General features: G+C 39.3%; 1 protein-coding gene across 1 annotated transcript in view; it reads right to left on the reverse strand.

The window, feature by feature from the left end:
- Nucleotides 1–13,519: 13,519 nt before the first annotated feature.
- tbkbp1 (TBK1 binding protein 1) overlaps nucleotides 13,520–25,916 on the reverse strand; it is a 111,581-nt gene continuing 99,184 nt past the window's right edge. Inside the window, exons 9-10 of the mRNA XM_023288918.3 lie at nucleotides 24,939–25,726; nucleotides 13,520–18,964 (exon numbers count right to left, since the gene is read on the reverse strand). Of these exons, the coding sequence (XP_023144686.2) occupies nucleotides 18,836–18,964; nucleotides 24,939–25,726 (917 nt within the window). The 3' untranslated portion in view covers nucleotides 13,520–18,835. The remainder of the gene's footprint in view (nucleotides 18,965–24,938; nucleotides 25,727–25,916) is intronic.

A 25,916-nucleotide genomic window follows, 5' to 3' on the forward strand; every position in this document is an offset into this window, starting at 1 on the left:
ACTTTAGTTTTGAGGCTGTTTTTATTGCTGGTCCACTACCTATTAGCTCCAAATAGAGGAAGTCTTAACATTACAGCAGACAGAAAGCATCTTTGATGAATGACTATGTATGACAGTAAGTTTTTCTCACCTGATTTCACAGAAAACTATACATTTTCCTGTTATTTCTGACAGATATGTCCATTATGACTGAGCGAATAGAATCCCAGTTACGTTACGTACTTGTTTCTTATCATTGTAGCGCTGATGATTCTCTTTTAGCAGTATCTACAATCTGTCCATACTGGAAAAACCATAGACCTTGAGTGTGCTACTAATTTAGTGGCAGTAATTTGACTTGATGCCCTCATGCACAACAAGTTGGTTGCTCACCTTTGTGTGAAGGAAATGGAGAAATATGCACCTATTCCTGACCTCAACTCCACTTATCATCTTTGAAACCATAACCTGGACCTTATCACCCCACATTAGTGCCCAGTAGAAATGCTTGGTTGAAGATTTTTTTAATACCTTTATCCAACCTTGATCCGATCTGTGCCACCAAACTTGCAAAAATATGCATTCATCAACCACCTGTACCCAACCAAACCTGTAACCCCCACTGCAGGAGGCCTTTACTATAACGTTGACATTTCTAATTCCATAACTCCATTCCTTTTAAGTATCTTCCTTCCCTATTAACTATTAAACTGTCACTTTATAGGTGCTGTAAAGGACGTAATTAGTCCTATTTTCCCTGTGGATCAGGTATCTTGTTGCCGTCAAACTTTTAAAACTCCTGTCACATCATTGTCTGATTTGTTTTTGGTGTTAGTTTCATAAGGAGAAAAGCACTACATCAGTTGACTTTTGAGATTAATCCATTGTTTTTGGTGGCAGGAGGAACAGACTGCCTGTTTGGACAACCCTACGTTTTAACAACTTTGAACTCTCCAAACCCAATGGAGACTGCTAGGTCTAACTTATTTACTGAACATTTACTCAGAGAAGCCTCCAAACTAACAGACACCATGTCAAACATGTCGTCAGTGTGGCTGCATTTTCTTAAAGTGCATGCCTAAAAACTTGAATACAACAGCAGTTTGTAAATCCCAGCTCATTAGCCAACATTGCATCCATATAAAATGGTGCCAATATCACTTTATTTTCAGAAATCATGAATTTGGGCAAGTGGATGTGGCTTTGGAGTCTGTTGGTATCATTTCAATATAAGATAATGTGGTTAAAATGACTTCATGGTAGTTTTTCCTACTGATTTAGAATCCATTTAGGCTAATAAGGCTGCAGGTGGAGTGTACTCGGTGCACTGTGGTCCATTTAATTCATCTAAATGACGTGCAGATTGCTTTTCCACACGACTGATTGGTTAATAGGTGTGAGTTCAGTCGACCAGGCCGACTCATTGACTCCATGGAGGGCTTTCTGTAGAGCTGCTTAGTAATTAACAGTAAAAAGATTTAACAATGGATGTTAATTACCAAAGACTTCTCACATGCATGTTTCCTTTTGTGCTAACTATATCAAATAAACTCCTTTCATAATAACCCTCTTTGCCTTTCTGTCAGTTGATCTAAAATCCATTAGTGGATAAATGGGAGCAGCAAGGTTCTAAAATCTTCTTCTCAGATCAGAGGAGGCAGATTAATGACCATATTTTAGGACTAAGATCTGTTAAAAAAAACCATCACATGTGTTGAGTGTCCTACCTGAAACATTTTGGTAGTTTTCATGTTGGTTTTTCCATTTGGAGTCATGTCTGTCTTGTCCTTGATACCAGGTTGAACTCTGGTGCAGTATGTCAGATACCCCGGTGCAGACCTTTGTGACATGTCAGCGGCTCCCTGTTCCTGATCAAATATTAACGTGGAGGCCAGCGCGAACCGTAAAAGCTGGGAGCTGGTAGAACAGCTGCATTCTAATACAGACTGTACTTACCTTCTAGCATCCATCATTAATAACGTGTTATGGATAAGAGCATGCTAACATGAACGTGTGTGCGCTATATTGAGGAACTGTAAAAAGATAAATGTGTCGCACTGGAGTCTGGAAGACGTCTGACGCTTTGCAGCGAAATGTTAATGCAAAAAATTATGAAAATGAAATGAATGATTTATGGAGGCGGCGGCTCACCTCTGAGTCACCCCTGATGCTTGTGTCTGGGCCAATCAGTGGTCCAGGAAAGGTCACATGACTGGGGAAACACTTATCCTCAATGGCTGTAATTGCACTATATATATTTTAGTTGTAAAAGCTACAAGAACAAGCTGAGTTTCCTTATTGTAGTGGTTTATTAGAATACAGTATAAGGCCAAAAGTATGTCATCCCCCTGTTGGTATCTAAGAGGGAGGTTGCCAATATTTCACAAATTAAAAAGTCATAATTTTGCATCCCGGAAACATTGTTTATCCATTTTCTTTATCTCGTGACTCTTTGGATTCGTCCCGAGACCCTTCTGGGAGCTCCCTTCACTGTTCTAGGCAGTTGTGTGATTCTAACTTTGTGCAACAGTTTAGGGAACAACTATTCTTGCTTCAGCATAACAGTACTCCCGTGCACAAAGTTTCACCCACTAGGAAATGGTTTTCCCAGCTTGGTTTTTGACAAATAGACCTTCTCAGACCTCAGCTCCATCCACAGACGTGCAAGAAATACTGAGATCTTGTAAAAGTACCAAAAAAACAGTGCAGAAATACTCTGTCATGCGAAAGTCAAAAATTTTACCTTCACTTGGGTTAAAAAAAAAAAAAAAATGTTATTGATCATCGTGTTTCATTGTTTACATGCTGTTATTGCACATAAAAAGCAAACAGGATTGTATTTTGGTGTTGAGCTCTATGGAGACAAACAGTGTTACTTGATGTTTTTACACTTGAAGGGAGAAAAACGGTGTTAAATGGATTTAATTGCACTCAAACGCTGTAAAAAGAAACAGTGTTTAAAAGATGTTGCACTAGGGGAGATATAAGGACAAAACCTGTGTTAAAATGAGAAAATATGAGAAGATATTTAGCTAGCTGTTACTGCTGACCAAGAGGACAAACTGACTGATGGAAAACAGTCCAAAGAATTAGTCTGATCCTGATAATATGAGGTAGAGTGAGACATTCAGTCAAGGCTGACAATGGGATGAAAATATGAAAAATAGAAGAGAGGACATAGCTTTGCTCTACACATTCTTTAGGAAAACTGATGATGTTAATTCCAGCGTTTCGTGTGATTCACTGTTTTCTTCTTCTTCTACCAGCTAAAAAGGTTGTGTTAACAGGGTTGTTATGGGACATGTGTATCGTGTTTTATAATATTATGATGATTAAAATTATGTTCCCCACAACTGCAAGAGACATCAGTGAAAAAAATAATACCAAAAAAGGAGATTCACATTTCATTTGAACTGTTTTATTTGAGATTGAGTTTGGTCATCAGGGGGTTGGGACAAGAGAAAAATGGCATTTTAGGGGGAGCTCCAGACTTATTTGCTGTTTTTTAAATTTTTTTTCAAACATCCTTTTCTATTTGTTATTTTCAGGTTTGGTCTCGGGTACAGATGTCCAATAATATCGGCCCATCGATATTATCGGCCTGATATTGGCATAAAAATGTAATATCTTTCAATATCGTTACCATATTTTTTTGCCTATCGTGAAAACCGATAAAATAATGCCTGGATTTCACCGACAGTTTTCAAAATTGTACAGTATAGTTGCCAAACTGTAATAGACTCGTAAAGGGAGGGAGAGAGGAAGAGTGTGAACTGTTGTTTGAGACAATTATCAAAAAAAAGGCATTTTTTCCATAACTTAAGTTGAAGAGGTTTTCTTATTTTGAACAGATAATGTTTACATTTAGAAAGCCTTGTTGCATTTGAGAATGCATCCAGTGGGACATCACAATAAAATGAGGCATGATGTGTTAATTCCACGTCAGGAGATATGTGACATTACCTAAAATGAGTTAAATAACCCTCATATATCGGTACCGGTTGATATCAGAATCGGGAATTGAGAGTTGGACGATATTGGCATATCGGTTATTGGCAAAAAAAGTCCATATTAGACATCCCTACTCTCAGGACAAGTAAATTTACAGGTTTAGTGTTTTGTACGTGGATTATTTGAAATTTGATGGGTGCGATGTAAAGTGTCCTCCAGTTGTGGAATGACCCACATGTCTGGTAGAGGCCTGAAACTACAAGAATAGGTTGTTATCGCAGCAAATGACTGTCCACATATGATCGTGAGAACATGTCTGTGACCAAATGTAGCTATAAGAGACTCTCTCCTCTTCTTCTTTTAGACTCAAACACTTAAACACAAACCACTGTGTTATCTCTTTAGCACCATTCAGTAAAACCTCCCTACTGGGCATCACGTTCCCGCTTCTGTCTGCCTCCTTGTTATTCCACCATCACACGTTGACAAATAGACTTGACTGGCAATATTTTTCCCTCATCCATCCATCCATCCATCCATCCATCCATCCATCCATCCATCCCTCCCTCCCTCCCTCCCTCCCTCCCTCCCTCCCTCCCCCCCTCCCATTGACGCCTGCAGTCCCTGGGGCCATGCTATGCCTGCTGAAGCGCTGTGTTGTTAGCGAGCGCGCTGCCTGCCATCAATATGGGTGAGTTACAGAGGTCAGCGGTTCAAACGCAGTTCACCGCCTCACGCCGACACTCCAACCCAGCGCAGAGTGTTGGAGCGTGTTAAGTGTGTGTTGGGGGAGAACATGTGTGCAGACGCGTGTGTGGATGTGTCCTTTGTCCTTCCGCGAGTACATGTGTGTGTTTCTTGGCCCGCGTGTTCATCCACTCATCCACAGCACCGAGGGGTTTCGATCCCTGTCCCGGGCTTTCTGCCAGCCGACATAATGAACATGCTGTCAGTGGGGCATGTGGGACGGCGGCACTGATTCCTACTTGAACAGCAGGTGGTGAATCGGTGTCTGATCAGCTGGATCGCTGTATATAACTCAGTCAGCGAGAGGGAAATGTCACAACAATCAATGCACCGGTCGTGTTGCTTAACTTTACAGGCAGCAGCTTTGTGCACAGAGCTGTTGGTCTTTGGTTATAGCTACAGGGAATTATGAAAATGCAGCCAGGAAAATGGTGATAAACGTGGAGGAGATAAAACCAGCTGTACAGATTGCTGTAAACTGACTTTCACAACTGTATATTTTTTGCAAAAACACACTTGACTTAAATCCATAACCAGTAAGGATAAGCTTAGCATGCTGTCCATCTGTGTGCTACTTAGAAATCACCTTTTAAGCTGTTCTAAACTATTTTAACATACACTTTTTTCATATACACCACTGTTTGGGGTCACCCAGATAATTCCATGTTTTCCATGAAAACTCCCACTTTTATCCATGTACTAACATAAGTGCACAAGGGTTTTCTAATCATCAATGAGCCTTTCAACACCATTAGCTAACACAATGTAGCATTAGAACACAGGAGTGATGGTTGCTGGAAATGTTCCTCTGTACCTCTATGGAGATATTCCATTAAAAATCAGCCGTTTCCAGCTATAATAGTCATTTACCACATTAACAATGTCTACACTGGATTTATGATTCATTGAATGTTATCTTCATTGAAAAAAAACTGCTTTTCTTTCAAAAATAAGGACATTTCTAAGTGACTCCAAACTTTTGAATGCACTGAATTCTGTTTGCTCTGAACTGAACTTAGCAGCAACAAAAATTACAAAAAGGCCAAATGCTTTAGTTTTAGAAAACCAAAAGAAATGATACTAAAAGATCTGAGATTAGATTAGTCCACTAGCGAGTAATGTTGGACCTAAAGTCGGAGTTTTCTCTTTTAACCTGCTGGATCACCATGGTAACCGATGCTTTACAGCTAACCTGCTTTGAAGGAGGTTCAGGTCAGAGTTTGGGGTTTAAATCTTCCACCAGAAGCGTCTCCTCTCACTAAATCTTCTACTGAGGAGTCTCCCCAGGTGATTTAGATATCTGCAAATCTGATTTGTAGTTTCAAACTCTATGTTGTGTTACCACAGGAAACTACATGCATTCATTTAGTGATGCAAAAAACACATAAATATGTTCTTATTTTTGGTCCTGATTTGCTGCCAAGTCTGTTTTACACCACTGTTGCTGCAGCTAATAGAACACAGATGAGAAAACTGACCTGTGCAAACACGACCGGTACAAATATTCATTTATCCCTCATTAATGCTCAGATAGAGGACAGATGGAAAACATGGTCATAGCAGCTGATTGAGGAGGTTCTCAGGAATAACCTGAAGCATTTTATAATGTACACAATATTTATTGTAAGATAATACTCTGCATGTGTCCTATTTATTGTGTTTGGGAAGCAATTCCCAGCATTCAAAACAATAGGGAGACAAATAAAGTAACCTTGAACCTCGATTAATCAGTTGATATTTATTACAGAGAATATATCATCAATAACATTGATTTCAACAGCTAAAGTGATTTCCACTATTTTCTACTAGCATTTCTCTCATGCATCTTGTACAGTAGCAGCACTTTTTTTATGTATTCTTAATATCTCTTCATTGTAACAACCCGCTCATTAAGTAGATGGCTCACCACTGGTCCGTTGGAAAAACCCTTTTTTTGTGGGCGCACATACGGAAAGTGACGAAGAAAACCTGGTTAAAAAGAAAAGTGATAACCATCCTTGTGATACCCGTTATCTCTGACGGGGGTTTTAGGTTTTGTTGAGCTGGCTGACATAAAGAAAGCCTGTCTATGTTGAATTTGCTTCATGGTGCACCACTCTGTAGATTCCAGAGGGATGTTATTGATTCATGTATTGATATATTTGCTGCCTCTGAGCTGGTTAAACTTCTATTATTGACCTTCTTGCTGCCTGTACTTGCCTGGGATGCAGTTTATTACAATGAAATCTACTTATTTGTCTGTTTCTGTCATTAACCAACTGAACTATAACCTCAGTTTACATGCAGCCCATGCATACTATCAGTTAACATTGTAAATAATAGCTCTTGTCCTTTTTAGCTGAGAATTATCAATCAAATCCCTATTTCAGGATCATAACTTTACCCGACCAAATAACTTAAAACACATGATCATGATCAGTCTTGCCAAAGAAAGTCAGCTGAATGAGCTGTTCTGGATATTTTCATGTGCTAGTTTGTCAAAAGCCCAGATTTTCTCCTACAAACTAAAACATTAAACCAGCTTTCAGGTTCATCCTCAGTGGAGACCGTTTTCAGAAAAGCTCATTGTTCTTCCATGCATTGGCCGGCATGTTTGTTGCACTGATGGGAGAGTAGCAAGGGACTGAGCGAAACTTGTAAACTTCTAGTGGGACTAAATCACTACATGAAAACTATGTCCTTTTTCCACATGACTGTAACTGAGAAACTTGAATAAGTCTGTAAAGCTACTGAGAAGAAACACGAGACGTTTACACATACAACTACCACCTGCCTGTTCAAACACATCTGACTGCCTGCTTTGATGAAAACCAGTTTTCAAGACATCTTGTGTTAACTTTCTGTCTGATATCTCAGGGAATTTCAGTCACACACATCAAGTTTTCCTCGTATGAAGGTTAAACTGCTGCGTAGTTGTGAGCTGAACGGACAACTAATGCAGCTACAAACCATCATCAGGCAACTTAAGTTACTGGAAACAACTGGTTTTAGAGTGTAGCTTTTACCTTTTTTGTGTTCTGTCTGGAAGTATTTTCAGTTTTCAGGTGTTTAGAAGAAGGTTCAGGAGATTAATTTTCAAATTACAGTCTAAGAGGAAGTGAAGAAGAACCTGAGTGTCCACCAGGAATCTGAGTTGTTGCCAAGTTGGAATAATTTTGGAAGTTGAAGCATTTTGTAACACGGTGGTGGCACTATCACCTCCAGGTCCATCGGGAGCTCCAGTTTCTCCCACCGTTAAAAACTTGCTAACTTAATTCCCCAAAGTGCCGCTGACCAACACTCTGTAGCTTCCCACCACTCCTCACACTTAGAACGGGTTAAACACAGAAAAGGAACTCCCTCAGGGGCTCAATAAGGATAAAGGAAAACTTGAAACCAAGAACTTTGCACACAGTGAGGACATTATTGTTAATTCTGCATGTTGTCACATTTTTGCAAAGTGAGGGCATCTTTTGGACACTGTGTCCGTAGTATTTGGAACTTGAGAACATCTGTTGGACAGTGAGGCCTTTATGGCTGATGCTAAAGGATATTTTTGAACAGTACTAAGCATTTACTGGACAGTGAGGTCAGGATCGATGATTTATGGTGGTCAAAAACTTGTGGAAGCTATTGAAACTGGGCAATGAGGAGGGTTTTTTTTTGAAGGGTTTGGATTGGTTAGGAGGCAAGAATGTCTTTTGAACACTGATGATGTCATTGCCGATGAGATATTTTTGAAAGTTAAGGCAGCTTATGTGTTGAGTCACAAAACAAAATCACATTTACATGATTTGTTTGGAGTTGAAATTCAAAACGTTCATTCATGTTAATTGAATTAACAACAATGTGGGGTCAGAGTGCATAAATTCAGCTTTTGCATGTTTCTTTAAAGCAAATTTTACTAAATCTTTAGCTACAGTACATTTCCACATACACGTCCGTTCAAAAGTTTGGGGTCACTCAGAAATGTCCTTATTTTTGAAAGAAAAGCATTTTTTTTCTCCATGAAGATAACTTTAAATGAATGATAAATCCATGAATAAAAGTGTGAGTTTTCATGGAAAACATGAAATTGTCTGGGTGACCCCAAACTTTGGAAGAGTAATCTGGACTTGTGCACCAAATCGAAGAGATTCAACCAAATTAAAGCAGCCACAGTTGTTTCGTGCTTCTGTTTTTACACTGGATGTCAAGACAAACCGCATATAATGTGAGGCGACTGCAGTCGGCTGTGCTGTGGAGTGAAGCAGGGAACGCTGTTGTGGTTAATGTGGTTTATGTGGCCATCTAGTGGGCTGCTGAAGCACTTCCCACATGGACAGAAAACAGGATGGAGAATGTTTTGCTGTACCTGCAAACGGGTGAAAACGCTGCCGACAACAGGAGCTCCTGAAGCAATGAGTCAGAAGAGCTCTGAAAAACTCCAAGCGCAATTGTTTTCAGTTTCTGTCCAAACTGAAAAACCCACTGTATGCAAAATAAAGAAGAAAAATGTGTAGTTTTTCTACTTTAATTCACCCCGTATCTGGAAAAGTCCCAGTGGAACTTGCTAGATGTGCATTTACTGTAAAAATACAGGATTTACTAGGAAACAGCTTCTCAAACGTGCAATAAAACTGAAACTGCTCAGCAACTGTCAACATATTTGACTCAAGTTTTTTGTTAAACTCTGCATAGAACCTCATATATTCGAGTTGCTTAAAGTTTTCCAGCTGTTATTGCTAGAAATGTTGACCATGTTCTGTGCTGCAGAAAGTTAAAAAAAAATCTTACTTTTAATCATCAGATCTGTCTTTCAGTCTTTGTTTCTAAACTTCTTCATGTTCTGGGTAAACAAAAGGTTTCTACTCTGAGATCAAAGATGGCTGATAAAGAACCATCAGCATGATTCATCTCAAGTATAAAAGCTTTTCTCGGCTCCTGTGGCTTATTAATCATGATATGAAGCATCATACGTGTGCTCATTTTGAAACTTGTTTTTGTCCTACATACCAAAAAGCTGCACATATGGCATTAAATTTTTGTAGGTGTAAGCCTCAATCTCAGACATTTATCATCTTAGTTGCATTGAAAATAAATAAAAATAAAACTATTTCAAGCACTGGATAGTTTTGTGTTGAATTCCTATAACCCAATAATTTCAGATTTTTTATGACTTATTAATGAGATTTTGCATTTGAAGACCATAACATTCTTCTTTATTTAAAAAAAAAAAAAAAAAAAAAATCTATTCCTAACCTGCAGTAAATTAAAGTTAAGCTTCAAAATGCACAATTTTATTTACAGTTAATGACAGTTTACTAAACAGTAACCTATCTGCAAAAGCAACAAGCAAGAAGAATTACTGGAAATGCAAAAATGACAAAAAAAACCTTGACTTCTAAGAATTGTGTGTGTGTGTACATTGATGCATGCAGCTTCTGTGGACTATATTTACAACATAATACTGTGTGTTTGGGCGTTTTATAGGTACAGAGGAGTTGTTTTTGATCAGAAAGTGCTGCTTTTCACTACTTATTGACTGAGTGCGTGTGGTTTTTCTCTGTTACTTCTCTCTGCACGGCTTCTGCTGCCTCTATAGCTGCTCGCATAAGTCGACCAGGGTTTGTGGTTTTGTGGCCCGGATGGGTGGGTGCATTTTTCTTTTTCCTGAGGTACTCTTAAGCATTGAGGTTAGCGGCACAGAGCTAAAGATGTAGGAAGCAGAACTTTGGTGAAAGGAGGTCGTCGGCTGAAGGATGCCGTAGATTTGAGGTAAACAAAAAGGCCTCGACTTCACAGAAAACAACGTTTGCGCCGCCGTTCTCCACGTCGGACGCACTTCCAGTAAACTGATTGATCTGTTTTGACATGTTGTCGTCTTGGTGATGTGCTTTGTGTACAGTTGCACAAACGGCAGGCCTCGGAAATGACAGATGTGAGCTGCAAGATGGTGACAGTGACAGCACCCATAAATATATACTTGGAAAGTTGTTGCTAGCTTCATTTTATGATTCAAATATGTGCTGATGCTTAAAGCACTGTTATTTACTTCTTTTATTTTGAAATAAAAAGCCAAGAAGACAGTAGGTTTCAGTTATTATTATCATTATAAACGGCCTTCATTCCTGTTCTTTTTAACTCGGTATTTCTCTAATCACGGCGGTTAACATTCAATAATGTGCAAATAACACAATTATAACTCCATTATTATTTATTAAACTGTATCTTGAATTTTTTATTGTCTTAGCACAAGTCACATTTTTACATTTTCTACTTTTTAATCACGTATTTTTCTTTTTTTTTTCTGCCACTTAAATTTTGAAGATCTGAATGGGAGCAAACTGTGATTTCCCCTCGATGATTAGTAAAATATGTCTGATTATCCAAAATCCTAATTTTTCTTATTAAAGTTACAATTTAAGTTATAATTGGCAAAAACGGGGTCTAGCGGTCAGTGTGTGGGATTATGTGGTGGAATTTCTGTAGGATAAAAGTTTCGTGGTGGAAAATGTCGTCTACATGTGTGTTTCTAGATGCGTTTATGTCTTTATATCCATCCATTATCTATTCACTGCTTAATCCTCATTAGGGTCGCGGGGGGCTGGAGTCTATCCCAGCTGACTTAGGGTGAAGGAAGAAGAGCTCACCAGTCTAGCACAGGGCTACACATAGAGACAAACAAGCACACTCACATTCATGCCTACACACAATTTAGAATCACCACTTAACCTCAGCATGTTTTTAGACTGTGGGAGGAAGCTGGAGAACCCAGAGATGCACAGGAAGAACATGCTAACTCCATGCAGAAAGATCAGTGACAACAAACTTTTCAGATTGAATTTAGCGTCTTGTCCTGCTGTTTTCTGAGAAGTGTGACTGCTGTTGTTCATTTTAAACTTTTATTTCAAGTCTTGTGAGTGTTGGGACTGAAACGGACCCGGCGTCTTGGCATGCTCTCCACCACTGGACATTCCAGCACCAACAGGTCCATAGATAAATAGGTCCTATCAATTGGAAGAAAATGCCTCAGAAAGCAGCAAAAGTGGAGACAAAGCAGGCAGACTTGGAGGCAGAGAAGTACGTTAGCCTTCGCCAAGTCACCAAATTATTGCAACAGCAAAGGTACATGTTCAAGGAGTTACTCCAACAACAACAGGAGAACTTCAAAGGATTCGTAAAAATTATAATGGAATCTACAAACACCCGAATGGATGCAATAGCAAAGGACATTCAAGAACTCCAAATAAGCCTGCAATTTACTCAAGGCGAGATGGACAAACTGAAGAATGAGAATGTTTGAATGCTGAATGTTTTTAAATTACATGTTCGAAATAAATAAATGAAATGAAAAAAGATAAAAATCCCAGGAATGCGTGGATGTGAACCAGGGATCATCTAGCTGCAAGGCTAAAGCGCTAACCACTAACCACTGTGCAGCCCCTATATCTTTATTTATTTATCAGTTTATCCATATTCATCAATATCAAACACATACAAATATGTATTCATAAGTTATTCATAAAATCATCCAGTTATTCATCCATTTTCATATGTTTTTCTCTATAGATACGTGTGTGTTGTATGAATCCTACTAAATTCTGCAGAATAAATCTTCATCTTGAACATCTGTGGAAGACATGGATGGTATTTTATCCACCACTTTTTATCCTCTCATTTCTTTGCCAGAGTGGATTGTTTGTCAGATACCTGCAGTTCATCGTACCAACAACACAGTTGTTTTCACAGTTGAATTTGGCTCCTCGCGGCAGCGACTGAAACTAACAACACGATTACTGCTCTCCAGGACTCTGCTGGTTCCTGCAACCACACAAACACGTGTCCGTCACAGCTTCTTAGTGAGCGAGTCGAGCTGTTTGTGCATCTTTTTGAAAGGACAAGCTGAACTTGTAGTCAAAACTCATTTAAATTTCTGCTGTAAGTGTTCTAACACCTAGGAAACAGTGAGTGATGTTTGTTAATGACACAGAAACTCCACATCATTCGAAAACTGAGATGCATGAATAAATCTTAGGCTTTAAATTCACTACGGATGATTTTGCATGCAAAATATTTGTCTGAAATAGTTTTTTTTCATGGGCAAATGTGCAAATTTACAGTAAAAAGTTGTGAATAAAGCTAACTTGAAGTAAACTAATGCTAAGACTTCAGTTTCACTCATGCATCTACATTTTTTTCTGCAGGAAAAAGCCAAGTTTACTGCAGCAGACAGACTGAACATACTGAATTTTCTCATTTAAACATGTTTTAAGACAGAAAGCAATTAGTTTACGATAATTAGAGTAATTGTAATCAGCATCTGTGCTCCTAAAAGTGCGTTAAAAGCACAAGAAATGACTCTTTTCAAAGCCTAAAGCCTAATCTGTGCTTTCCAAAGCCAACAATTTCTAGTCTCGTGTGCTTCTCGAGCTCTAAAGTTAACACTTGTTCAAGAAAAAGGGGATGTGAAATGCAGCGCAGAGAGGAAATTACATCTTAATGTGAGCATAAAGAAGTCAGACGGCATTATTATTTCAGTGCAAGTTCCAGTTTATTTATTAGAATATTTACAGACAGACAGAGAGGAAAAAAGAAAAAGTGACTCTTTATATACCTCTGTGGTCGTTTTCATTTTTTAGTTTTTCCACACAAAGTCCCCGAAATGCCAGCAGTGTTGTTCCAGCGCACACTGCTTTAAAAACACAGACATTACTTCTCATCAGTGTTGTGGAGAGTTCATTAGTGCTGAGGTCTCCATGTGCGCTTTAAGGTTACCCAGGAAAAAAACCCACACAACCTGACTCACGTAGTTACTTACAGGAGCTATACAGGAATGAAAAGTGTGTGTTTGTTACAGTGTATTCTTTGTTGGAGCTAGCCGTTTGTATCCTGAGTAAATCTGAGGGAAACCTTTTGACGGACGAGTTTAGTTTTTAATCTAATGCTGGCAGATCTGATCTTTTCTTTTTGTCTCCTGAGTGAACCAAGGAGTCGGTTTGCTGTTCGGACACGAGAAAAATAAGAAAAACAGGCGCGATGAGTTCCGATTTTGAGGTTCAGCTGGTGGACACAGAAAGGACTAGGAGATAAAACCTAAAAGTAGCGATTCTGAAGCGTGTATGCTTGACCTCAGTGCAGCTCGTGTATGTGTCGACGTGTTGCCGTGTGAATATCTGTGTGCTGTGAGCTCGAACAGGGTGTGATCGCTCTGCATCGCTGCTGCCGGCCAGCAGATTGTGGTTGTGAACATGCCAGAGCCATCAACCACAACGTAGCGTCTTCTGACACAAACACATAACAAAAAAACCCCTCCAGCCGTGTCCTCTGTTCTTCAAATTACAGGAAACAATTTGTTGTCTTTGGTAAAGAGCCGACTTCGTTCCTCGAATTGGAAGAAAAAGAAGTACATGTGATCAGTGAAATCTTCAACTGCTGCACTTAAATGTCTCCTCTTTTGGGGAAAAGTTTAGTTTCCAGAATGCACCTCTGGTTGTTTTGAATTTTCTGATGCTGACTGAAGTGTCTGATGCAACGTTGCATCATCGCCAGGGCTTCTGCACGTTTAGGCTGTTGTGCTGCTGCTGCTGCACCGTCAGTCAAATCAGAAAAAACGCATCAATAAAGTTTCTACAAAGACTGAAACCTTCAGACAAACATTCATTTTTATCTGCAGGTTGGATATTAGTTGCCTAGACGACATACCACTACGTAGTGAGTAAAAGAGGATAGGTGTCGGGTAGTACTTGTATATAACTTGCATATAATTCATATTTAGTGTGGTGTTGGCAAGGATTATACATACTGATTTACAGACACTCCAATTTGAAGTTGTTGAATAGTAGAGTACACGTTGCATGAGCCTGACACACTTGCAAAATATCTGTCTGTACACAGCTTTAAATATTTGTACACATAGTGATATAGGAACATACTGTACATACAGTATAGAATACTTCATGAAAGCCCTCTTCCATTTGATGCTCAAGTACAACCTTGAAGTTTTGTACTTTAAACCTCAGAATGCAGCTTTTAAAAAGGACAATTCTGGTTTATTTCATTTTGGTTCCGTCAGTTACAATAAATTAGTAATCATCGAGCTAAATGATTAAGCATCCGAGTGTAGCGACATCCCTAAAAAACAAGAAGCTCATTAGAATTGATGCGATCAGCAACAAGAAATTCTGCTACATATGCTTATTTTTTTTCTTCTCTGATTTCTTTGAACTTCGTCTTTTTCTTGTGAAATTCTGAATAGTTTGCAGGGTTTCCCCCAGGAAGCTGGGTAGCGGAGGTGGTGAGTACTGCTTTCCTCAACCCCTCCACCACCCCCGAAGACGAAAAAAAGGAAAAAATTTACTCTAAAGAATTCACAGTTCAGCCACATTTAAAAAATGAACTCAATGATGCAAACCGCACAAAAACACGGGGATGCTCTTATAGGAGGAAATCCAAACTTTTTTTTTCATCCACTTGAAATTGGGAAAAGATTTTGTACAACAGATTGGTGTTATTTAGGGGAATAAAGTGCCCAAAAAATAGAAAATAGAAGAAATTATTGTATTGTATGAAGCAGCTCTGTGTAATTAATCAATGAAACCAAAATAGGGCTCAAATATTAGCTTGATAACGTTACTATCTAGTAAACAAATCATTGGAAAGTCTCTCCCAATGCTAAAATTTAAAAAAAAGTCCCCAAAATGTACATTTAAAACATCTCATGCATGTTTAATAGAGCACTACATGTAATAAATGTGAGTGCACTGTCTATAATAATGTGCTTTGGTTGCCACATTTGCTTGTTTTTGCAGCTGTAGGCACCAGTTGGGTTAATCCTGCCACATCTGCTATTACTTACTATTGGTATAGTAACTGAACAACATTAGGATATTACTGTAAGAATTATTGGAGACACAGCTGAGGTTTCTTTCCTCTAGATTGGACAAACTACTGATTTGTTTTGCTGCATTTTTGCTTCCCAGAGTTCCATCATCTGGTTTGTACAGGGGAAAGTGTTGCAGGACTTTTAGGAATAAATAACAGAGCAGGTAATGTGCAAGGATGAAATACATGCAATTTACTCTGTCTCAGGTCATCAGGGACGTTCTGTTTGACTCGTCTCTGATTTGATTGAATTATTTATTCATAAACTACATTGTTAAAATCCTAAACTTTATCTAAAATTGTCAAATTGTAGATTGATGTATCAAATACCTACCAAGATAAATTGCTTGTCGACTCACTTTGAGCGCATTTTTTCTTTTTAATTTGACTCTGCTTGAGCATCAATATCTAAGCAACTATTAAAGATAAATGCCTGAAATGTTCACTGTTATTTCTCATCATGACATTGATTCAGAATCTGCAAAATTAGACAAGTAGATTAAATAATCTCTATAGTCTCAGGGGTATTTTGGGGGGAAAGATAGACATGTCAAGCTAAAATTTCACAAATCTATGTATTTAATGCTATAAAAATTTAAGAGAAATTAGTTAAAGTGAAGTAAATCTGATAATTTCAGGTGAAAAGACCCATAATCTAAAAAAATCTTTTCACATTAAAAGTATCAAACATCTACTTTAAGAAAAAAACATTTTCATTACGTGTCCATTTACATTTAGATCTCTTTCTTGGCACAATCATGAAATTTGCTTATTTACATAGTAGTCTGGGGCACAAACACATGACATCCAGATCTGGTATCTACACCAGCAGTTGTACTCTCGAGCTTTCAGAAAAAACTTGACTTTTCAGTTGTCAATCAGTTGCGAGGTCGGCAGTTTGATTCCCAGCCCTTCCATGTGCCAAAGTGCACAGGAAAATGGCAATAAAAATAATTCTGAAGTAACTGCCAGAATATAAAATGCTCTACAACAGATCAGTGGCTTGTTGATGGAGCAAAAACATGCAACAAATGCTTCAACCTACTATTCCATTTGCAATGAGCTAAGCTAATGAGCTAACATGCTTGCTGTTAAACCAGAGAGCTTCATTTTCCCTCTTCATTGCTTTTTTAAGTTGAATTTATTAGCATAAATTTGTGAAAATAATGCCAGAGCAGCACAGTAGAGCATTTAGAAGCAGCCTTACTGTCTTGTTAACAATTTCTAGTGATGCTGCCATTTTCACAGATTTCTTCATGTAACTCGGCGACTAAAGTGATATCAGAACCAATAAAACTAGTGTCCAGACCTCCTAAAATAAGGTCCAAGTGGCAACAAACCAGAATCATCCTTTAATCTGACATTCCTTGACCACCACTGGAAAATAGTCTTTTCTCTACACCTTTGTACAAAAGTCAAAGCCTCCAGAGCTTGTAGTGATTCGGCGAGTGGCTCCAGAGAGCTTCACCTAAAACCCTGCTGCAGTCAGAGTCCTTCATCCTCCTGCTGCCACGAACCGCTGCCCACCTTGAGCTCCAATCTGCCGCATTTCATCTGTCCAGGAACCGCTTTGAATGCATGGGTGGCTGTGCAGGGACGTCCCCAACACTAGAAACTGCACATGTAACTGAACGCCTCAGATTAGCTGACATCAGTGTAACGTTAGTTTCTTTTTTCCTTTTTTTCTCCTTTTATTTACTCCAAAAAAGTCCCGCAAGCAGATCTCTGAGTTAAGATCAGCTCGCGATAAAAATTAAAACCCATGTATCAAAAAAGAACAGTATCGTCTTTGCCTGAACCCTGCAGAGATAAGGTTTGCTGACTGGAGTTTCTGGTATGAGAGCTCCGAGATAGAAATTACAGTACACCAAAAAAAAAAAAAAGAAAAAGAAAAGCAGCCTGCCGGGTCTTGATCTCATGCAGCCAGCTGTTGGTGTTCTCTTCTTTTTAAATAGTATTTTTTTTGTTGGGCGGTCTGGGCAGTCGTGACATCAAACTGTGATGAAGGTCAGATCTTTAACGAAGACCGAGGAGGATCCCAGGTGATAATTTGAAAAGTCTCTGTACAGAAAAACATCCCATTCGTTGGGATGTTTGAGCCTCGTCTCCTCTACATGTAGCGGTGTGCAAGCACATGGGAGAAACGACACCAGCATGTGGTGCTTTAACATCTGCAAAAATATATCTTCATGGTTTGTTTTTTTTTTTTTTAATTTTGCCTTACAGATAGACAATATAAATACTAAAATTACACATGGAAAATATATATGGGGACTGAAAACGGATACATTTTCAAGGCTACGCTAACTTAAAGTGCTAAGATACGGTTTTTTCTTTTTAAATTTTGAACAGGCCGCAAGCATAAAGGTATATTCTGACTAAAATTTTCCCTCCGTTGGAAGAGAATCATCACTGCTGCCCCGCCCTGCAGGGCATCATCATCATCAAAACTGATCCAAACATACTTTCAGATTTCAGTTTGTCAGCAGGTGAAAATGTGCGACTGGAATGTGTTGTTCTCTGGTAACTGCCGTGGAGACGTACTTCCTCATTTTAGAGAAGTGAAAGTAAACCGGCATCAAAAAAAAAAACCCTGATCGACAATCATGCAGAATTCCTTCAGCGTTTCATTCTCTCCTTCCTTCAGCACAAACAACGAAAAAAAGAAAACTGAATAGTGTCCTCTTCTGACTAATCGTCTTCCCACGTGCTTTTATGTGACTGTCAGATCATTTCAATAAAACCAGCTTCTGTCCTTGGCGCGTACTGCACAGAATCCTCTGTTAAATTATACTGCAAGTGTGTTTGTGTGTGTGTGAGAAAGATAGAAAAATATCCAAGCAGGAGTATTTAAAGCTAAGTGGTGAAGAATAGTCGCCTTTCCTGATCGTTTAACTTCCCGGCATGCAGAGCCCCGCCGCCCCCCGAACCTGCCGTCCAGCACGCCTCTCAAAACTCATCTTACTTTGCTAAATCAAGATGTACTGCACTGTGAAGCGAGAAGAAGGAAAAAAAAAAGAAAAATACGATACCTGAAACTGTCTGAAACCACACAACAAGACTCATAACAAAACAGCAGCAGAGCCAATGATTATACAGGAGGCAGGGTCTGTGTCGGGGCGGGGGGGCTTTCAGTCTGCATGATGCCGACTCACAAATCCAAGACGGACCCGTGTTGGAGGAAAAACGCCGCCGTTGTTGCATCCCTGCCTATAGATTACGACACGCGTTCGACTTTTTTTGTTGTCGTTGTTGGGCCGGATCTCTTACATAATCTATAGGAGGAGAGATGTGTGCGGGCCGGTTCCCATGGCGATCATATCTTGCTGTTCTCCAGGTGGGAGTCGATGTGCTTGATGAGGGCATCGTCAGGGTAACCGACGGGGAATATCAGCTGGCAGAGAGGGCAGCTCCTCATGTCGCTCTCCTCGGTCTCCATCCAGAGCTGCAAGAAAAAAGAAAGGGAAAAAAAAACGACATGCACAGGTGCACGCGCATAATTAGCCACCAGGATGCATCACATGCACTCCTCCACTTACTCACCACACCGGGTAGTATTAGTCAGCCATGTGGGAGGCAATGAAATTACATCACGACGTGGTGAGGGATCAATTCAGACTTACACAACAGGGCAGAGGAAGAGACAAACTTGTAGTAAATCCAGGTGGAGAGTCATCTGATTCATTGTGTAATAGAGAAATAAAGGCTAATGATAGAAGAATCCTGGGTAAATGTGATTATTGTTTTCTTCCTGAGAGTAAAATGAGAAGATTAGTGTCAGTTTCATGTCTGAGTACTAGCAGAGGGATGTACTATGGAGCAAGTTTGACGAAACCAGGCTTTCTTTGTGTTAGCTGGCTCAACAAAACCTAAAACCTGAGTTTTTTGGAGAACAATCTCCAGTTAGGATGAACCTAAAATCTGGTTTAATATTGTTTGCGGAGGGAAAACTAGGATATGAAAGTCAAACTTGTAGTAAATCCAGGTGGAGAGATTCATTGTGTAATAGAGAAATAAAGACTAATGATGGAAGAATGCTAGATAAATATGATTATTTGTTTTCTTTCTGAGCGTAAAATGAGAAGATTCATGTCCGTGCCTTAGCAGAGGATGCACTACGGAGCAAGTTTGACAAATCCAGGCTTTCTTTGTATTGGCTGGCTCAAGAAAACCTAAAACCTGAGTTTTTTCGAAAGTAGTCTCCAGCGAGGATGAACCTGAAAACTAGTTTAGTAGTTTAATACTGTTTGTGGAGGGAAAGCTAGGATGTATATATATATATATATATATATATATATATATATATATATATATATATATATATATATTGTGTTTCCCTTACACGCAAATACACACACGTGCACACACTGATCTAACCATCGCCTCTAAACTGATAAGTTCATGCTGTCTGAATGGACTTGACTGGCACTTTATAGCACTTTAACATGCTGTAATGCTTCTGACTGAATCTGAGCTTTCTGTAACACTTTAACATCCTGTGCTGCCTCTAGCACTTTAACCCTCATGTTGTCCTGCGGGTCAAATTGACCCATTTTAAAGTTTGAATATTTTTGGTGAAAAAAAAAGAAATGGAGAAAAAAAAATTTTTTTTTAAGAACATTCAGAAAAAAAATCAACATTGATGTTCTTATATATATGTTCTTAAAGAAAATAGAAGTTTTACTGATATATATGGAATCACTTTAGATATTTTCAGGATGTCTTTGGAAGATTTTTACTAATTTTTTGAAAATATTTACAAGTATTTTCCTGCCAAATTTGGAGGATTTAAAAAAAAAAAAAAAAAAAAAACTTTTAAGGGAAACTTTTAATGAATTATTGGAATTTTCTTCCTGAAGGTTTTGCAAATTTTCTGAAATTTGGGGAATTTTTTTGCTGAATTTTTGGATTTTTTTTTCAGACAAGGAAACAATATTTTTTGGTGCCCATAAATGAGGACAACGGGAGGGTTAATATACGGTGTTGCTAATTGAGATTTCTGTATTACTATTGTGCTCAGGTTCCTGCTCCTCTGTTGCACATTCTTATGTTATTAGTCTTTTTAGCGAGCTCTATTTATTCTATTTTGTTACTTTTTTAACCTACTCTTGACTCTCCATGCAGCTGCTTATTTCTATAATAACAGCAAACTTCAGTCATTTATACATGATATTGAAAAGGTGTATTTACATCTGTCCCATGACGAAGAATACGTGGAAATCACTTTAGATTCAGCCAAAAGTGAAATGAATGTTATTGACTGAATATTCTCTGTGATGAATACCATTAGACTGATCAGTTTTCTAACCTGTCTTCTATTAGCTGCAGTACCAGCAGCATTAAAGCAAAGCAAAAAGAGAACCAAGCATAAAGATAAGTTGATGCATTTTCTGCATCACCAGCTAAATGCATGTAGTTGGTGACACTTTACCTGTTATTACCTGCCATATTACTATCGTATAAGTTAGCAGGTTTGCAGATATAACATATTCCCCCAGCTAAGAATCTGTATTACTCAAGAGATGAAGGTAGACGCTTCGTAGAGTCGATTTAAATCTAAAACTTTGAACAGATCCTCCCCCAGAGAAGGTTTGTGACACTGAAAACTCTGGATTTAGGCTAAACAAACCTCCCTAAGCACATCATCTTGCATAGTATGGCCCTCTGAAGTCAAGATGTGTTTAGTATAAATGGCTGCAATTTCTGGTCAGAATGATCCATAAGCATTTTCTGATCTTTATTGTTACAAAAACAAGGATATTTTTCTGGTCTGACACGGTTCAGATTTAGTTAAGTCCATCAGAATTTAAAAATGTATGAAAGAGACACAAAGAGACTTTATCTTTTTTAAGTCAGTGCACTCTTTTTCTGTGCTAAATTTACCCATAGCATTATTCGACTACTAACAGCTCACCCATAGATTCTAGCGTGCTACGCTAACAGCAGCTAATATAGCCTCAGGCCTTTAGCCTCGAGCTCAGATGAGGAGCAGCTCCACAGCTTCAGGTTATTTTCATTTCTAGACTTAGACAAGTGTTTGAACTCTACCAACGATGACTCAGGTGATTGCATTAGAGGCAATTTATTACATTTCCTCCCTCATAAAATGCAGCCGTGTGGTGCAAGACCTGTAATCAGACTTAAAGTTTCCCTTTAAAGTCCCTCGTGAGTTGCTGATTAAACCCCTAAAAGTACATCTCTGCACATCAAAGTTACTTACTTATAGGTTTTCCCATGAAAAGAATCCCTTCCTGTCTAAAAATGGCTTCTAATTAAGTCTGACCTTTTATTGATCCCCACTTGCTGCAGCTTCAGCACACCAACTCACCGACAACTCTGCTGAAACACTATAAAACTACTTTACACAATGGCAAGTTGTAATATTAGAGTAATTCAACCACACATGTTAAAACTGACTCTGTCTGACTGGCTCTTTAGGTTTAAATCTGGATTTTTGAGACGGTCATCGATGCACTGCATCGTTATGGTGGAAATTCTCTGCGAAAGCTTCGACTGCTTATTTCCGTACGTCTTCTAGTAAACACTATATAGACACGTTAACAAGGTAAAAATTCGATTTGCATCGGAGGGGGTCTTTAAGGTTAGAGAGCCTTCAGCATCATGGTTAAAAGAAACCAACATAATCAGAAGGAAATGGTGAAAGACCAGTGGTGTTATGTGTCAATGTCTGAGGTTTCGTTGACCCGTCCATCCTCGCCAGTCTCCTCTCTTTGAAGACTTTGTGGCTTTACAACATCACCATGCAACTTTTACCTCTATTGCTAATGGACAGATATAATCCTTAATGACTTTTAAAGACTACTTCTAATGAAAATCAAGTTTTTTCATCTTCTTAACATATCCATATGGTGTTTTTTACATGCTAGAAGAGACATCATGAATAAAATAAGCAGTCAACTCCATGGTTGAGTATTTATCACCTTTACACTGCAGTATACTACTTACAATCTCTGAAACATGGATTCAGGTTTCCAGGTTTCATACGTAAGAAATCTGAAGAACCAATCCTGTCAACTTGCAGGGTCAGGCTTTCTGTATCTTTATGTTTATTACTTTTTGGGATGTATAAACTTTGATTACACTTCTTACTTGTCCTGTAACATTTACTACCAGCTGACTGGCGACATGTTTTAAAATTTATGTTACTGTTTCCTGTTATGCACCAAGACACCAAGTCAAATTCCTTCTACGTGAAAACTTGCTTGACAATAAAACTTTTCTGAGTAGTTTTACAGTGTTTGAGGAGCATTGTAGATGAGCTGGTGTGCTCCAGCTGCACCAAGTGGTAGAAGGATGGGTGGAGATTGTCAGAGACTTCATGTGTAGAGTTGCATTTAAACCATAATAAACTATGACGGGGCTATGTTAAGGTTAAAGACATGTAAATAGGTCATTTTTAAGGGTATAATCAGTGACTGCAAAGGGGCTTTAACGTGTGTCAATAAACTGATAGCTTAGGTTAGCTTAAAGCCTGAAAACAACTAGTTTGACTGTAAGACAAAATACAGCTACCAACACCTAAAGCAGCTTTATTTAGACAGTGTATTTGTTTTGTTGAACAGAAATGTTAACTAGGAGTTTGCTAGAATATTGAAGTTGCTTCTTGATGAATAGTCAATACATTAACTACACATCAAGGCAGGTTTTAGTGTCTGCAAGGGAAAAATTGTATCAAATGTGGATAGTAGCAGGAGAATATTGCTTGGTCACTGTAAAACCACTCATTTTTATCTGTTTTCATGTATGGGTTGAAGAAAATGTCATACAAGATGTTAATCAGTTCGGTTTACAGTTATTATACGGTTGTTATTTGAACATTGGGCAAAGCAAGACGAGCTGTTTCCCCATTTTTGCAAAGTTTGGCTAAACTTGCATTGACTTTACTTCTGTACTTAAAATGCACAGTCATAAGATGGATATCAAACTTCTCATCTCCCAGAAAGAACTCAAATAAGTGTATTTCTCAATATGTTGAACGTTAAATTTAAAGGAACTTAGACCGAAATCTTACAATGAGTTTGACATTAGGTGTGAAAAGAGCACTTTGGGTAAAAACAAATTATTTCTGGTAAAGCCCAACATCCCAAAAGTAGCTGAAGCTGTAACAAAAGAAACACTGGCTGTGTCTGAGATCACTCACTACCCAAAATAGTGCGCTATTTCTGTTTTTCACCATTTTGTAGTGATGTCTGAATGTTAAGTTATGAATGTTGCACCCTAACCCATATAGTGCACTCAAAATATCCCACGATGCACCATGAAAAGTAGTGTACAGTCGATGGCTACGAACCAAACAATATGTACCATCATGCATTGCATGATGGAGAATGAGACGAACGACAGCGCAAAAAATTGTCATTAAAATGGAAGTAATTTAGGTTGTATTGTTGAACTTGATTTTACCCGTTTCTTATCCATGTAATAAACTGTGAATCTGATGTGTTTGCATTACGCTGCAACAGCACAAATCATAGCTAGCAAGCTACACAATAGTAGCTCGAGTAGTGTCGGAAATATTACTTTGCTGAGGTACCCACTGCATAGTTTCCTACGTAGTTCACTACATTGTTCCCTACATAGTTCGCTACATAGTTCACTGTATAGTTCACTGCATAGTTCCCTATATAGTTCCCTACATAGTTCACTGCATAGTTCCCTAAATAGTTCACTACATAGTTCCCTACATAGTTCGCAACTTAGTTCCATACAAAATTCACTTCATAGTTCCCTACTTAGTTCACTGCATAGTTCACTATATGGTTCCATACATGGTTATCTGCATAGTTCAGTACATATTTCACTACTTAGTTCCCTACATAATCCACTACATTGTTCCCTACATAGTTCACTACTTAGTTCCCTACATAATTCACTACATAGTTCACTATATATTTCACTATATAATTCCCTACATAGTTCACTATATATTTCACTATATAATTCCCTACATAGTTCACTATATATTTCACTATATAATTCCCTACATAGTTCACTATATAGTTCACTATATGGTTCCCTACATAGTTCACTACTTAGCTCCGTACATAGTTCATTACTTAGTTTCCTACATAATTCACTACATAGTTCACTTTATAGTTCATTATATGGTTCCCTACATAGTTCACTTCATAGTTCCCTACTTAGTTCACTGTATAGTTCCCTACGTAGTTCACTCTATGGTTCCCTACATGGTTCACTGCATAGTTCCTTACATAGTTCCCTACATAGTTCACTACATACTTCCTTATATAGTTCCCTACATAGTGGTCCCTGGATAGTGAGTATGGAGTGAGTGGTTGATTTTGGACACAGCCACTGTTTGCCTTTTGAAAACATTTCACCGCTGCCATTTAATTCTTTAAGAGGAACTCGGTGTAGTTAAAGGCTTTATAACTCACGTTGATGGAAGGCCAGGACTGAGCGTGCTCCGCTGACATGTACCCTGGCTGTGGGTGGCAGCTGAGAGTATTCGGCCTCTGAGGGATGGGGAAGGCTGAGCAGGACGCCGGGCCCCTCATGATGTTGCTGGGCACTGCTGCAGAGAGCACACCCAGCGTTCTGGGTGGGCTGATGGGATGAGGACAGGCCCACTCCTCCTCATCCTCGGAGGACTGCGGAGGCTGGGGGGCCGGCGTGGAAGGAGGAGGTGGCTCGAAATGAAGGTGGGCCACCTCTGACAGCGGAAACGGCATCTCCCTGGAGTGGCGCATGGAGCCCTCCCCGAGGCCCCCGTCGCTTCCTGCACCGCCTTGATGTGGAGACGGGGACGGTCTATGCTGCAGTCCACAGTGAGGAGGACCCACCAGCTGGGGCTGTTGCTTTGAATAGCCGTCGACGTAGGGCCGAGGTTTGGGCAGGGTGGAGACGGGATCCAGGGAGAAGCGAGGCGGACACTGGTAGGCCGAGGGGTCGGCAACCTCGGAATAGCTGCGCCGGCCCTGGAAGCTGGCCCTCAGGTGTTGGGTGGGTGGCCGGCAGGAGTAGGAGGCTGGTCCGTCGTTGACGTCCAGCAGGGGCGAGCGGCGGTGCATGTCCGGTGAGAGACGCTGCAGCACCGGGGAGCGTCGCTGTGGGATCGGGGAGTGGTGTGGAGGTGGAGGGACCGGAGAGTGGCGCTGGGAGATGGGCGAGTGGCGCTGAGATACCGGAGAGTGACGCTGGTGGTGGATGGGAGAGTGACGCTGGACTGAAGGAACACACAGGAAAAACAAACCATCAACATTTTCCATCATAACATGCCTCAAAGCACTGACCAGTAAGCATTCCAGTTTCACAGCCTATTAATGTTTTGTGCTATGTACACATACCCCTCAACTTTTTGGAGAAAATAGCTCCTCTGATTGCACTATTTTCTAAAGTTCCTATTTACAGAGTTA

Source organism: Amphiprion ocellaris, chromosome 18, assembly GCF_022539595.1.
Source record: "Amphiprion ocellaris isolate individual 3 ecotype Okinawa chromosome 18, ASM2253959v1, whole genome shotgun sequence".
NCBI lineage: Eukaryota > Metazoa > Chordata > Actinopteri > Pomacentridae > Amphiprion > Amphiprion ocellaris.